At 52.2% G+C, this 15,232-nt stretch overlaps 1 protein-coding gene across 1 annotated transcript; it reads right to left on the minus strand.

Annotated features, from left to right (window-relative positions):
* Window positions 1–2,178: 2,178 nt before the first annotated feature.
* LOC113426923 (hydroxysteroid 11-beta-dehydrogenase 1-like protein B) lies at window positions 2,179–13,597 on the minus strand. The gene is made up of 6 exons (XM_087943090.1): window positions 13,437–13,597; window positions 10,997–11,127; window positions 9,087–9,198; window positions 6,641–6,826; window positions 2,495–2,638; window positions 2,179–2,408 (listed from the first exon to the last, which is right to left on the minus strand). Exons 1-6 carry the CDS (start codon window positions 13,516–13,518, stop codon window positions 2,194–2,196), a joined length of 870 nt encoding a protein of 289 aa, XP_087799216.1. The 5' UTR covers window positions 13,519–13,597; the 3' UTR covers window positions 2,179–2,193.
* Window positions 13,598–15,232: the final 1,635 nt, after the last annotated feature.

The following is a 15,232-nucleotide window of genomic DNA, read 5'->3' on the forward strand; positions in this document are numbered from 1 at the left end:
GTATATGTGTGTGTGTGTGGCCTCTGCTTCTCAGCTAATCCCAATGCAGCAGAAAGTAAACATAATGTCTATTTTCTTGAGTGAAAGGGAGATGGCCAAGCACATTGAAGTGTCCTTCCTTTCCTGTTTCCCTTCTTCCTCCCTCCCGCCCTCCCGCCCTCCTCTTTCCTTCCTTCCTCCTCTCCTTTCTTCCTTCTTTCCTTCCTCCCTCCCTCTTTCTCCCTTCCTTCTTTCCTCCCTCCCTTCCTCTTTCTTCTCCCTCCCTCCCTCCCCCACTTCCTCCTCCCTCCCTCCCTCCCTCCTTCCTTCCTTCCTTCCTTCCTTCCTTCCTTCCTTCCTTCCTTCCTTCCTTCCTTCCTTCCTTCCTTCCTTCCTCCCTCCCTCCCTCCCTCCCTCCCTTCCTTCCTCCCACTCCTTTCTTCCCTCCTTCCCTTCCTCTTCCCTCCTCCCTCCCTCCCTTCTCTCCTTCCTTCCCTCCTTCCCTCCCCTCCCTCTTTTGTCCCATATCCCTCCTCCCTCCTTTCTCTCAAAACCCATCTTCTAGCTAGGCTGAGCTGTTGCAACTTGCAGATGGTCCTTCACTTGCAACCCTGAAAAAAGCGAATGATGGTGGGGCCAGCCAGGGGCACGATTTGCCAATTCTCTGAACTGCGACGAATCGTAACAAATGGTTCTGTAGAACCAGTCTGGACCGGTAGAATCCCACCCCTGCTTCATCTGCTTTCAGAGGGGGCAAAAATTGAAAGGGCGGCCAGGGTGGGTGGAAAAGGATGACTAGCATTTGGCCAGTTAAAAGGTTCGCGTGAAACGAGACTCAGTTGTGGAAGGGGCTTCCAGACTGTGTTTTAATTGCAGACGTGCCCAAAAACGACCCTGACATTCTGCAATTTTATGAAAACTTTACATTACTTAAGTGGAGAAAGATTTTGCTTCCGTGACTTCTAGGGCCAGGTGCTGTCGGCCGAGATCACCCTTGGCCCTTGCAGAGTGAATCTGACCCTCACACCAGCCATTCTGGGCTGCAAATCTAGCGATTGATGAGTATGGGGATAGCAGTACAAGATGCTTCTGTTGCCTTTGTCATCAAAAATAAAACAATTTGTGCAGCTCAGGATAATTTTGATTTAGTGAACATTACATGAACAATTCAGTTTTCTGGGCTTGTCCAGCACCGCGTTCCCCTAACTGAGTACATGAGATGGGTTTGCACCCTCGGTGTTCAACAGGGATCGGCTACGTTGCGGTTTGATGTATCGTATGAATCCAACTTTTGCGTTACGTGGGTGTGCTGCATTGAGAGATTCGCCTTGTGGAGGGACTGGACTCTCAGGAAATACGCCATGCGGCTCTGTATTAATCATGATATCCGTGATAGGCTGGAGGCTAAAAAGGCATGAGGGGGTCTTGTTTTCCTTTTTTTCCTGTTAATCAGGGTTACTAACGGGATGTTGCACCGTTTTCACCATGGTGTGACTTCCTTTACTAAATACATACTATGGGTCCCAGCTCTTATCTCTGCCATGATCACAGTCTGTAGGTTCAGTAAGTATTTGGTTCCAGATTCCCCAACACGGGTCTTGAAAAATTGGGCACCCTGAGAAGAGTTTGATTTACTGCTGGGTTCTACACAGAGTGAGCTGAGGGAAGAAGAAGGAAATGGCGCCATTTTGTCCCTGGCTCTCCTCTGCTAGGGTAGAGGAGACTTTCGTTTCCTCTCGCATTCGGCACAAGCGCTGCGGGTGTAACTAGCGAGCAGTCCCGATCTTTTGGGAGACACGGATGGCGATGCTGGGTGGTCCTTTTAAGGGGGGGGGGGGGGGGGGGGGGGGGGGGGGGGGGGGGGGGGGGGGGGGGGGGGGGGGGGGGGGGGGGGGGGGGGGGGGGGGGGGGGGGGGGGGGGGGGGGGGGGGGGGGGGGGGGGGGGGGGGGGGTGTGGTGGGGGGGGGGGGGGGGGGGGGGGGGGGGGGGGGGGGGGGGGGGGGGGGGGGGGGGGGGGGGGGGGGGGGGGGGGGGGGGGGGGGGGGGGGGGGGGGGGGGGGGGGGGGGGGGGGGGGGGGGGGGGGGGGGGGGGGGGGGGGGGGGGGGGGGGGGGGGGGGGTGTTTTTTTTTTTTTTTTGGGGGGGGGGGGGGGGGGGGGGGGGGGGGGGGGGGGGGGGGGGGGGGGGGGGGGGGGGGGGGGGGTTGGGGGGTTTTTTAGAGGATGTTCTCCAGTCTGTAGCCGTAGCCTATGACTTGGTCCATGAGGTCTGGCAGCAGCTCTCGGTAGATCAGGGTGGGCTTCAGGGCCCAGTAAGGATAAAAGACCTCACGGTAACGCAACACTCCGCCCCTCACAATCCGCTGGGCACACTCTTCCTTGGGGCTCGGCCTCTGCGTGATTTTGTTTCCCACGGACTTCACGGCCATTTCTGCAGAAAGGAGCAAAAAGATGGGTAGCTGGCCCGACTGGAGGGCGCTGGGTTTGGGCAAGCGAGGGTTTCGACGTGTCACTCACCCGTGTCGATGTAGCCCAGCACAGCCACAGTGATGGGCAGGTCCATGTTCCGCAGGCGCAACTCGGTGCGCAGCGAAGTGAAGAACCCTTCCACGGCGAACTTAGCTGCTGCGTAGGAGACGCTGAAGGGGCCCGGAACACGCCCTTGAGAGGAAGAAAGTGAGGTTGGCATGGATGGAGGAACAGTTTGCTTGTTCCCCCTTCTCTCAATCTCTCCCCCGATGGTACGCTCTTCCGTGTTTAGTTTAGTTTATTGCCATTGCACCTCGTACAATGAAATTAAGTGCCATCTTCAGTGTCTATTATGACTATGAAAATAAACACAAACACACATCCTTCGCATTCTATACAATTGAATGGAAAACCCCTGATACTGCATTAATATTGCACCATACAGTAGAATTCAACAGAGCTACTGTCCTGGGATAGAAGCTGTTTTTCAGCCTCTTTGTTCCTTGTTTTGATTATCCTGTACCATCTGCCAGATGGTAATAGTTTGAAAAAAAGGGTGCCCAGGATGAGATGGATCTTTGAGAATGTTCTGAACTTTCTTTGTCCACTTTAATAAGGTAATTCTTAACTTAGAATCATTATGGAGCCTGGTTTTGGAGAAAACCAGAAGTGCCAGTTTTGGGTAAAATCCTTGTCAAAGGCAGCCAAGCCAGGTGACCAACAATGGGATGCTGCAAATGGCCACAGATGTGGCTGTGTGGCCGAGCACTCCAACTTTGGTCATGTGTCTGTGAGTGAGGGGAGGGGGACCGTTGGAACTTTGAATCCAAGTGGTAACTAGCTTCGAGGTAGGTCTGCTGTAACAGTCACTAATGTTGTGGCCCACCAGCGGTCAGCGGAGCTGGTGGAAGACTCAGACAGTGAGGAGTCTGGCGAGGAACATGGGCTCTGGAGTCTGGGGAAGGCTCTGACGAGGGCTCTGCGTTGGAGGCAGAGATGGGGCCAGGGCCGTCCGACAGTTATCAGCTGCCTTCGGAGTCGGAGATCAGTGGGGCAGAAGAACAGCTGGGGCCTGTTCCCAATGTGCGCATGTGCAGAGCTGCCAGAAGAAGGGAACAGTTAAGGAACAAGGGCCGATTTGGGAGTAAGGGGTTTGGTGGATGGTGAATGGCCCCTCCCACAGGGAATAAAGAGGAGCGAAAGGGGAGTGGGGTTTCCAGGAGACAATCAGTTCATTTAATTAGGGTGAAGTTTTGTTTGAGACTCCTTGCCAAGTATTTCCTGGTACAGCGTTGCGCTTGGAAGCTATCGGCCTGGCAACTCTCCAAGACTGATAAGGTCTGTAGTTGTAAATTCACCCTTGAAAAACTGTTTGCTGGGACTTTGCTGGATGTGAATGACAGGAATTCACATTAGCCTATTAAAAAGGGGTTTTGTCGGGCCGAGGAATCTGCTTCGGGATTTCGTGAAACCCAGGTCAGAACAGCTAAATGACCATCACTCTGACTTGACAGTGATGTGTGGGTCGAGCATAGCTAGTGACTTGTTCATGAGCTGATTGCATCTCTGCCTTGCAAAGAAACCCAGCCCCAAGGGGTGATGTGCAATGAGTTATTAAAGCCTACTTATTATAGTAGCCTTCTGGAGAAGAAAGTCCATGGCAACACTTAGAATGAGAAGAGCAGATAAAAATCAAGAGTGAAACAAAATCAACAAATCGAAAGGGCTCCTTGAAATGCACTGACAAAGGCAGAAGTCTTCCCCGTCTCGAAAGACCTTTGTGTCGTCACCATCAGACGAGCCTCATCTGGGGATTAAGGGCAATAAAGAGAGAGGTTCCCCGGGGACTTCTGGAGAAGGGGCTGCTGCAGGTGGATCTGGTAAACCACATCTGGAACTGGAAGGGTTGTGCTGGGTGCAAATTGGTGGGGGGGGGGTTTGCCAAGGAGGTCTGTGGGAGGGAAATTTGTGAGAGGAACGTGAGAAGGGAGTGTAGTTGGCAGGACAAGAATCAATGGGTGGAAACTATTCAAGAAGAGAAGCAACCTCGAATTAAGGAGAAACTTCCTAGCAGTGAGAGCAATGAACCAGTGGAAGAGAAGTTGTGGGTGCTCCATCACTGGAGGTTTTTCAGGAGAGACTGGGCAGCCACCTGTCTGAACTGGTATAGGATCTCCTGCTTGAGTAGGAGGTTGGACTAGAAGACCTCCAAGGTCCCTTTCAACTCAATTCTGATTGGTTGATTGATTGATTGAATGGAATGACTTGATTGAGAAAGTGGTGGATGTATGGAATGGATAACAGATAACAGATAACAGATAATCAGAGTTGGAACGGACCTTGTAGGTCATCTAGTCCACCCCCCTGCCCAAGCGGGAGACCCTACACCATTTCTGACAAATGGCAGTCCAGTCTCTTCTTGGAAGTCTCAACTGATGGCGCTCCCACAACTTCCGAAAGCAACTTCTGTTCCATTGGTTGATTGTTCTCACTGTCAGAAAGTTTCTCCTTATTTCTAGGTTGAATCTCTCCTTGTTCAGTTTCCATCCATTATTCCTTGTCTGGCCTTCAAGGGTGCCTTGGAAAAGAGCCTGACCCCTTCCTCCCTGCGGCAGCCCCTCAAATACTGGAAGACTGCTCTTATGTCTCCCCTGGTCCTTCTCTTCAGCCATGCCCAATTCCAGCAACTACTCATCATATGTTTTAGCCTCCAATCCCCTAATCCTCTTGGTTGCTCTTGTCTGCACTTTTTCTAGAGTCTCAACATCTTTTTTATAGTGTGGTGACCAAAACTGGATGCAGTACTCTAGGTGTGGTCTTATTAAGGCTTTATAGAGTGGTATTAGTAACTCCCTTGATCTTGATTGTATCCCTCTGTTAATACAATTTAGGATTGCATTAGCTTTTTTGGTGGCTGCTGCACACTGCTGGCTCCTATTTAGCTGGTTGTCCACTAAGACTCCAAGATCCCTCTCACAGTTCCTGCTGCTAAGCCTGGTTTCACCCAGTCTGTATGTGTCCTTTTGGTTTTTCTTGCCTAAGTGTAGGACTTTACTTTTCTCTACATTGAATTTCATTTTGTTAGATAGGTCCCAGTGTTCGAGTCTATCAAGATCCCTCTGGATCTTGAGCCTATCTTCTTGGGTGTTGGCTATTCCTGCCAGCTTAGTATCATCTGCAAATTTGGTAAGTTCCCCTTCTATTCCCTCATCTAAGTCATTAATGAAGATATTGAAGAGTCCTGGGCCTAAGACGGGACCTTGTGGCACCCCACTGCTTACTTCCCTCCATGTAGACTTAGACCCATTAAGGACTACTCGTTGAGTACGGTTTGCCAGCCAGTTGCAAATCCATCTAGTGGTGGTGCTATCTATTCCATTTTTTCCCAGCTTACTAAAAAGTAGGTTGTGGATGAGATCTTCGGGAAGAGAGAGACCAGAAATTTGGAGACTAAGAATGAATGAAGGGGAGTATAGAAGGAAGAATGGGGTGCGAGGAGAGAAAGCGGTGAGGAAATGGAGCGGCTGGTGACACCTGGAAGCAAATCCTCTGCCATCAAATTGAGAACTGGTAGGATCTCATCAGTGGTGGGATTCAAATTTTTTTACTACCAGTTCTGTGGGAGTGGCTTGGTGAGCATGGCCATGTGACTGGGTGGGCGTGGCTCTTTTTTTGCTTTTTTGCAGCCCCTACCCATTTTGGGGGCCTTTTGGGTCTCAGAGGAGCCTGGGCGGGGGGTTGCTCCCCTAAGGCTCCTCTGAGGCTCAGGAAGAAAAAAAGCAGAGCATGGGAAGGGCCCGCAGCACCCCTCCACGCTCCATTTGGGGAGCTTCCTGGCCTCAGAAGAGCCTCTGGGGGGGGGACATTTTTGCTCCCCTAAAGCTCCCTGGGGGCTCAGGAAGGGGAATCCCGGCACAGCAGATCGTATGAACAGCTGATCGTTGGGAGGGGGAAAAAGAAATACCTTGGCGTCAGGCGGGCGGGGCGACTGAGCATCGGGCGGGAGGGCAACCGGGTCGTGGGCGTGGCCAGCCAGAACTTACTACCGGTTCGGCGACCCACGCCAAATCCTTGCCCGATCCGGCTGAATACCGCCATGGGATCCCACGCAGGAGACGTCCTTCCTTCAGCACGAATGAATGCCTCACTCACTGCGGGATCCACCCGGGTGCCTGTGAGGATTGCGGTACCTACCGCTCATGGAGGAGACGACTACGATGTTCCCCTTAGATTCCAGCAGCAGGTCCATGGCACAAATGGTCAACTGGACGTAGCTGAAGAAGTTCACGGTCATCGACTTGATCACGGGCTCAATTGTTCCTTTGAATGGACCAAAGGAGGTTCCTCCCGCGTGGTTCAGAACTAGCTGGTCGAGACCTCCTGGGGGAGTGAAGGACAGAGAGGCGCTCAGGGCCTACCTGCACAAAAGGCAAACGGATCTTTTTGCTGGCGCTGGCGCTGGCTTGCTGCCACCCTCGGAAGGCGTCTTCCAGCGTGGAGCCCCAGGCAGGGCAGGTGGGCATGCAGAAGGCTGCAAAGGGGCTGGATGTTGACATCACAGCTCAGTGCAGGAGGGAGCCCAGCACAGGTGAAGGTCGGTCAGCCAGGCCAGGCCAGCAAAACACTGAGAGATCTTGGGCCTTTGTCAAAATGGTTGATCTTCTGGGACAGGAATGAGCGTGTGCACACACACACACACACACACCCCTGCCAATCGCTGGCCATCCTTGCTTTTCCTGCTCTTGCATTATTGTTTGTTTATTGCATTTATTAAATACAGCCATTTGGAATGCAAGGAGCCCTGATGGCCCAGCGGTCAGAATGCAGCATTACAAACAAACTCTGCCCATTGCCTGGAGTTCAATGCTGACCGGCTCAAGGTTGATTCAGCCTTCCATCCTGGATTGTTGGGGGCAATATGCAAATAATTCTCACACTGAATGCTATAAAAGAACTAAAGGGCCGTATATAAAGGTAAAGGTTCCCCGTGCTATTCGTTTTTGGCTCTAGGGGATGCTGCTTATCTCTGTTTCATAGCCGGAGAACCAGCGCTGTCCGAAGACGTCTCCCTGGTCATGTGGCCGGCATGACTAACCACCTTCGAAGGCGCACGGAGCGCCGTTACCTTCCCACCAAAGGGGTCCCTATTTTTCTACTTGCATTTTTTAACGTGTTTTCAAACTGCTCGGTTGGCAGAAACTGGGACCAGCAATGGGGGCTCACTCCGTTACACGGCACTAGGGATTTTAACCGCCGAACTGCCGACCTTTCCGATCGACAAGCTCAGCGTCCATGCCCCTGAGCCACCATGCCCCTGAAAAGAGCAGTATATAAATAAGTCCTATTGCTCTTAAGCAGGGGGTTGGACTAAAACTCCTCCAAGATTCCTTTCCATGTGTGTTATCTGTTATTCCCATTGCCCAATATTGGTGGCCAACTCTGGATTCTCAGAGCTGGGCCATGTGGGATGCAGAAACACCTGAGAGCAAACATGTTTCTCTGCAAAAGATTTGAACCGCTTGTTGCTTTTCAAAGAAGTTGTCTCCCACCACCCCATTTCTTCTTTGACATTTAATGACCCCATAATCCCTTGCGGGGTGGAATCTGGGCAACTGAATGGAGCTAGCAGGGTGTTCACTGGCCAGATGCCCTTCCTGTCACCAATGTGGAGTTTTGTTCGGCAGATCTATTCTCATTGTGCCCAGAGAGAGAAATATCTGCCTCTGTCTAGGATTGAACTCACGGCCTCCTGATTGTGAGGTGAGAGCTCCACCTGTCGGCCACCGTACCTCCCCCACCCCATTTGCTGCAGGGATTCTCCCATTCTGGAGGAGCCGTGGAAATAGGACCTCTCTGGGTGGTCTTCTCCATGTAGGAAAGGAGGGGACAGCCAAGTCCAGGGGGTGGGAGACAAGGCAACTTCTAGAGCAGGGGTGTCCAACCTTGGCAACTTTAAGACTTGTGGACTTCAACTCCCAGAATTCCTCAGCCAGCTTTGCTGGCTGAATTCTGGGAGTTGAAGTCCCAAGTCTTAAAGTTGCCAAGGTTGGACACCCTGTTCTAGAGAGAGGAATGGATGGTGCTGGGGATTCGAAGAGGGTCAAGGGAGCCCCTAGCTAAGGTTCTGCACAGTTCGGAGAGACCCCGCCAATCCCACTCCTGGCTGGCCCCGCCCACCCCTCCCCTCCCAGGAGTCCCCATGCAGCCCGTTTTGGATGCAGGTAAGTGCAAGGTGTGTGCGCAGGCTCGGGGAGGGCAAAAAACAGGCCTCCCAGAAGTTTGGGAAGACCAAAAACGGGCCTGTTTCCAGCTTCCAGAGAGCCTCCGGAGCCCGGGAAGGGCAAAAATGTCCCTCCCGCTATGGTGCCGGAGGCCAACTAGACCACGCCCACCATCGCCACGCCCATCCAGCACCTGGGCAGAGAACCTGTTGCTAAAATTTTTGAAGCCCACCCCTGGAAGGGCGGGGTGTGTGTGTGTGGCTAGGTTCACTGCATGGCTGGGCTAGGTAAGGGGAGCTGAATACCGCCCTGCCTACCTACACACGCACAGCGTCCCATTCCTCAGTCTCTTCCCTCCCGCAAACGCCCCCGGAGGCACAAGGGTTGGTCCTGGGTGAGATGCAAAAGGTCGTCTTTACCCAACTTGGCCTTAGTTTCTTCCACCACCTTCTGGGCATCGGTCAGGTTGCCCATGTCCGCCACCACATAGTGGGCAGAACTGGCGCCCAGGTCCTGGCACTTCTTCACCACCTGAAGAGGAAGGGAAAAAAGAGGGCAAAGGAAAGGACTCACAAGAACCAGGGAATCCGAAGGGTTTGGACCCAAAAGTCAAGTCAGTGCAGTTGAATCTCTGCCAAGCTGAATATTAGGATGAGACCACTGGAATCCTTTTATTGGGGTTTCATGGACCATCAATTAGAAATGTGGGAAATTAATATGGCATATTGTATATGATACGGTATGCGCCGAGATTATTGCAAGCACAAAGATGGAGAAATCATGAAATAAAACAGGAAATGTGACTTGTAATATTGATAACTTGAGGAAAAAGAACCAAAAATGACTAGTTTAGTCAAGGAAAAATAATCAAAGGATTTTTTTATTTTTTATTTGGAAAGACAAGAAACCTTATCCGATGGACGTTTGTTGAAAGATGAAGGCTGAGTTGATGATTTCTGGATTGAGGATTTAAAAAGTAAGTTAAACTGGGAGGTGGACGAATTTAGATGGCAACTACTAGGTAAAAAGAAGGGTGGAAATAATTGTTTTCTTTTAAATTTAATTTTTTTCCTCCTATACATTTTCTTTTTTAATCTTTTAATTTTGGATAGTTTTATTGTGTTGAAAAATTCTAATAACAAAGGTCAAAATAAAAGAAGCTCTGCCAAGCTTTAACAACAAAGTCAAGATGTGTGGTCTTTTTTTCTTTTCTTGACCACCTTGTGGGCTCAAGAGCAGCCAGTGAGATTGGTGGCTGTCAGCAGGATTGGCGTTCAGGCCTATTTTAAACCACCCCCACTTCGCCCTTTCCCTGAAACTCAGTTCCCTGAAACCGAGGTTAGTTGTTGCTCAGAGCCAGAGCGGGGATTCAGCTGGTTCTGACCAGTTCTGGAGAACCGGTAGCAGAAACTTTGAGTAGTCCAGAGAACTGGCCAATCCCACCTCTGACTGGCCCCACCAACCCATCTCTTCTCTGCCTCCCACTGAGTCCCATCTGATTGGCTGGGTCTCCTTTGGTTGCCCTGCACAGGAGAACAGAGCTGGAAAGCAGGTTAGTGGGGTGGGGAGGGAAGGGGGATTTTGCAGTCTCCTTCCCCTGCCACGCCCACAGAACCGGTAGTAAAAATGTTTGAATCCCACCACTGCTCAGAGCGTCCTTCCAGAATGGCTGGGTGGGGCGGCGGCATTGGGGTGCCCCAGCAAGGACGGAACTGTCTCCACCCCAAAAAGCAGAGGAGCCGGATTTGCACCCGACACCCATTTGAGACTGAAGCCAGTGAATGAATCTGTGGAGATTCTCGTCCTCTGGTTGTTCCAAAGGTGCTTTTTTTTTTTTTCCCAAGAGGCATCTGGACTTTCTGTTTTTTTTCTTTGAAGACGTTTCCCTTCTCATCCGAGAAGTTCTTCCGCTCTGACTGAATGACGGGGAAGGGAAGGATTTATGCTCTTTGCAGAAAGTCTCCTCTATCTCAAACTGAAGCGCAAAGGGTTCCTGGAGTCTGCATTTTTTCCTGTAATCTGCAATTTTCCCTTCCCCACCCTTCCAGTCAGAGCAGAGGAAGCTTCTTGGATGAGAAGCGAAACGTCTTCAAAGGAAAAAAAAAAAGCCCAGTTGCCTCTTGGAAAAAATGCACCTCTGGGATAGCGAGGGAATCTCTCGCCGGTTTCAACCGTGGACAGGGGCTTCTTTCTCTTTCTCGCGTGGGAAAGCGGTCCAGTTCTTTGCTAAAGACCGAACATGGGCTGAGGCTGCGATGCGATCCATGCAGGGCTGGTCCTGTTCAGACGATCGGGGGTTCGGAGCTGGATTGGGCTCCTGCCCGCTTACCTTCTGCAGTTGCTCCTCCTTCCTGGCAGTCAGCACCAGGTGGGCTCCCATCCGTGCGAACTCGTAGGCCATTTGCTCCCCGATGCCCGAACTTGAACCCGTCACCAACACGCGCATTCCTCGCACCATCTCTGCAGGCAGAAGAGGAAGACAGACGACCTGTGGATTTGGATGCCCGGCTGGAGTTGCGCAGGCTCTGGGCCCAGCCAGGAAAAGGAGTCTGGCCAAAGGTCTTTTGGACCGCCTGCCTTGAGCAGCGGGGGGTGAACTAGAAGACCTTCGAGGTCCCTTCCGGCCCTGCTGTATTATCCTGTGTTCCCTTCGGTGAATTTTCTCGGTTCCTCCAACTTTCACTGCTTCAGGCTCTTTACTGGGACCAGTTTATGTTCCATCTTTTTATTAAATGTCCGTGTTGTCTAGAGACAGGAGTCTCCAACCTTGGCAACTTTAAGCCTGGAGGGCTTCAACTCCCAGAATTCCCCAGCTGGCAACTTTAAGCCTTTGCTGGCTGAGGAATTCTGGGAGTTTGTCCTCAAGGCTTAAAGTTGCCACAGTTGGAGGCGTGGTCTAGAAGGGATCGTTCTAGCAGGTGCAGATCTGAAAGTCCCTCCTTGGGCAGGAAAGCCAATAAACAAGCAAATTAGTCTGGGGTGTGTGTGACAGCATTATCCACACACACACACACACACACACACACACACACACCCATTGGATCCTTACTCAATTCCCTACCCAGAGCCCCGTCGGCTCTCAGGGCCAATTCCAACACTATGCTTCACTTCCAAGGGCCCCCCCTCGCTCCCCTCTCCCCATCGGTCCACCCCCTTTCATTGGGGACACAGGTGGTTTGGGACATGCCAGTGGTCCGCTCACCTCCCCGCTTGCCACATCGAAGCGAGGCAGCCAAGAGTCCAGCTGAGCATTCACCTCCCATGCTCCGTGGGTTGGCCAAAAAAGCGAGAGGGATTTTGGCATGGAGAAAAGCCACCCCCCCACCTGCCCCCAAGGAGAACAAACAGCCCTCCATTCAGTGGAGGGGGGGGCGATCCTCAGTGGCCTCAAGGGCCAATAGGAGCAGGGCAGCCCCCTCTGCCGTTCCCCTAATCCCTTGTGGACACAGCGGGTGGCAGAGCTTTCCTTCACAGGGGGAGGGACTTGATGGGGCTTTTCGGGTTTGGGTGGAGGAAGCTGATGATCTGGTTCCCCCCACTTGGGTTACCTCTTCTTTCCTTCTCGGGCTAATTGCATCTTTTCTCAGCCCCAAATTCTACTCCCCCCTCCTTCCTCAAGGTCCCAGAGTCTGAGCTGGCAGAATTTCCCAACCCAAGCAAACTTTGAAGATCGATGGACTTCAGCTCCCGAGATTGTCCGGCACCAACTTCTGCAATTTGCTCCTGCACCGGGGAGGGGGGGGGGACTTTCTCAACTTCGGTGACTTTTGACTTCAAACTCCCAGAATTCCTCCCGGCCATTGCCCTGCCCACCTCAACCGGGGTCTTTCTACACTCCTCTAGCTCCCACCCAAAACACCCAACTAGAATAGGACTGGCCACCAGCTACACTTACGTATTGGGGATGCTCAGCCTCCCACCAGGTGAGCAAGAATTGCAGGTAGGAATGGCAGAACCACTGACAACCGCTTCAAACTGGATCAGCGCTGTGGCTTCGGGGTGGGTGGATGGGGGCTCGCCTAGGTGCCCTGGGGCTGGGCAGAGGTCTGCTCAACCAGGAGCCCCCGAAGCAACCCTCCGTCTCTTCCTCCGACGTGATCCGCCCAGGTGACTGGGACAGCCGTGGGAGGAAAGCTGGCTGAGCCACAGATTCCATCCGTGAAGAGCTAGCGGATTCCTGCTCCTGCAACCGATGATCCTCCGTGTGAGCAGAGAATCCAGTGGGTGGCACCTTTGGCCAGAGGGGCTCTAAGGCAGCTGAACCCCAAAGCTGCTACTTCTAGTCTGCTGCAGCCTTCCGGGTCCCCTGCCCTTTTCTGACCCCCCCCCTTCCCAATCTGAGAGTCTCCAACATGCTGATTCCCCTGGTGTGTGTGTGTGTGTATGTGTGTGTGTGTGTGTGTGTGTGTGTGATGTCTGAATGACAGGGCGCACGAAAGGTTGCAGAGACAATCACACAGAGAAAGGGATGTTTGTGCGTCTCCATCAGTGGCGCCTCACTTGCCGGTGCAAAACTGGGTTGCGGGTCTGTGTTGTGCGACCTCAACCCGTTTCTTTAGCGTGGAGGTCCACCAGAAATGGGCCGCCCTCCCAGCTCACCTGCTTCACACCTTGCGTGCAAGAGTTTCACCCACATTTTCCCCTCTCTAGGGAAGCCTGTTCTTCTCCGTTAAATGGAAAACAGAATCATTAAAAAAAAAGAGCCAAAAGGCAGAAGCACAACGATGGCCCGGCCTCCCCAGGGGTGTGTGGGAATCTACCTTCCTTACCTGCAGAGAAAGTTTCCTGTGGGTAGTAATAGTAAGCACCCAACCCGATCAGGAGCGGGACGATGATCTTGAAGAGCGCCATGGCCAGCAGCTTCTGAACTCTGTCATTGACCTGCACGGGGTTTTTCTTTGCAAGCTCATCACAAGGTTCAGAAATGCAGTTTTTCCAGCTCTGATGAAAGACAGCAGGCCTCCGTGGCACCCAATCAGGGCCTGGCCCAGGTGGAGGCAGCACATCCTCTGCTGACGCAGGTTCTCTCCAGGACAGAGAGAGTGACAGCCATCCAGAATAAATAGGAGAGCGGTTTCAAAAGTTGCCCGGGAGGCTTTTTTGGCCCCAAGGACTTTTGGCCCCAGTTTCCTATTCCTGTGTGTGTAGAAAGGCATCAGCATTTCACAGGTCCACTCCCTGGTTCCTCTTCTTCGGAGGGAGAGGAAGGTTTCTGGGCCGGGATCAGTGGGCAACGTGTGTTGGTTGGATTGGACTTTTCTAGAATACTACATTCTAAATTTCAGTTCTGGACTTACGGCCATAAATTGAAAGACAAAATGTGATGTTGGTAAGCAGGACAGCCATTAAAGTGAGGTTTGCCTCATCTTGCAACCTTTCTTGCAGCCGTCATAAATGCGAATCAGTTGCCAAGTGCCTGTGTTTTGATCATGTGACCATGGGGGGGGGGGAATGCTGCCACGGTCGTAAAGTGTGAAAAACGGTCACAAGTCACATTTTTCAGTGCCGTTCGGTGTAACTTTGAAAGACTCACTCAATGAAAGGGTTGTACGCTGTACCTATACAATCCCTGCGCTCCGTGTACCTGCGTAAAAGGAAGCTTAGGGGAGGAGGGAGAAGGGAAGCGCGAGGACTGAGGCTCCCTCACTCAATGGCTCCGGCTGGGGTGGAGTTTAAGGTTTGGAAGAGATCAGCAGAAACCTGGAAGCGGGAAAGCCGGTCTTGTGGCAATCGGTTCCAATGTCAAGAGCTTCAGGTTTTCCTGCTGACTTGTGGAAGACTTAACTTTACACAGACTTTGCTCCTTTTTGTTTATTCTTGAATTCCTCTCCCAACCTTCAGCTGAGGTGGGGCTGCTCCTCTAGTTTTAGCTTTTATGAGCTGTGGTGGCACAGTGGTTAGAATGCAGCACTGCAAGGCACTTCTGCTGACTGCTGGCTGCCTGCAATTTGGCAGTTCGAATCCCACCAGGCTCCAGGTTGACTCAGCCTTCCATCCTTCCCAGGTGGGTCAAATGAGGACCCAGATTGTTGGGGGCCAGAGGCTGGCTCTGAAAACCTCTTAGAGAGGGCTGTAAAGCACTGTGAAGAGGAATATAAGTCTAAGGGCTATTGCTATTGCTCTTCCTTCCTTCCTTCCTTCCTTCCTTCCTTCCTTCCTTCCTTCCTTCCTTCCTTCCTTCCTTCCTTCCTTTCTTTCTCGTGGTTAGAATGCAGTATTGGAGGCTGACTCTGCCCACTGCCAGGAGTTCCATCCTCACCAGGCTCCAGGTTGACTCAGCCTTCCCTCCTTCCCAGGTGGGTCAAATGAGGACCCAGATTGTTGGGGGCCAGAGGCTGACCGTCAGCCTTCCAGAACCCTCCTTCTGCTTGTCTTTCCAGCTGCCATAGAAAGGGGGGGGAAGGGAAAATTAATTGGGCTTTGTGGAGGGGGAAGAGTGCTGGAGGCTTGAGAGGGTGAATTGTAAAACTTGAGTAAACTTTCTTACTTGCTTATTGCGCAGCTGTAGCTTCTTATCTAAGCAGACCAAGGCCAACCACCCTGGGGAGCCAGATGTGTGAAACGC

This window comes from Notechis scutatus, chromosome 13 (assembly GCF_049901735.1).
Source record: "Notechis scutatus isolate UNSWTSFEM ecotype Mainland chromosome 13, rNotScu1.2, whole genome shotgun sequence".
Lineage (NCBI taxonomy): Eukaryota > Metazoa > Chordata > Lepidosauria > Squamata > Elapidae > Notechis > Notechis scutatus.

Excerpts from the sequence above, each read along its gene's own strand:
- LOC113426923 (XM_087943090.1), bottom strand. The coding sequence starts at position 13,518 with ATGGCGCTCTTCAAGATCATCGTCCCGCTCCTGATCGGGTTGGGTGCT. Across the intron at positions 2,639-6,640 it reads AGTCGTCTCCTCCATGAGCG|GGCGTGTTCCGGGCCCCTTC; the intron begins GTAGGTACCGCA and ends CTTCCTCTCAAG. Across the intron at positions 2,409-2,494 it reads GCTGGGCTACATCGACACGG|AAATGGCCGTGAAGTCCGTG; the intron begins GTGAGTGACACG and ends TCCTTTCTGCAG.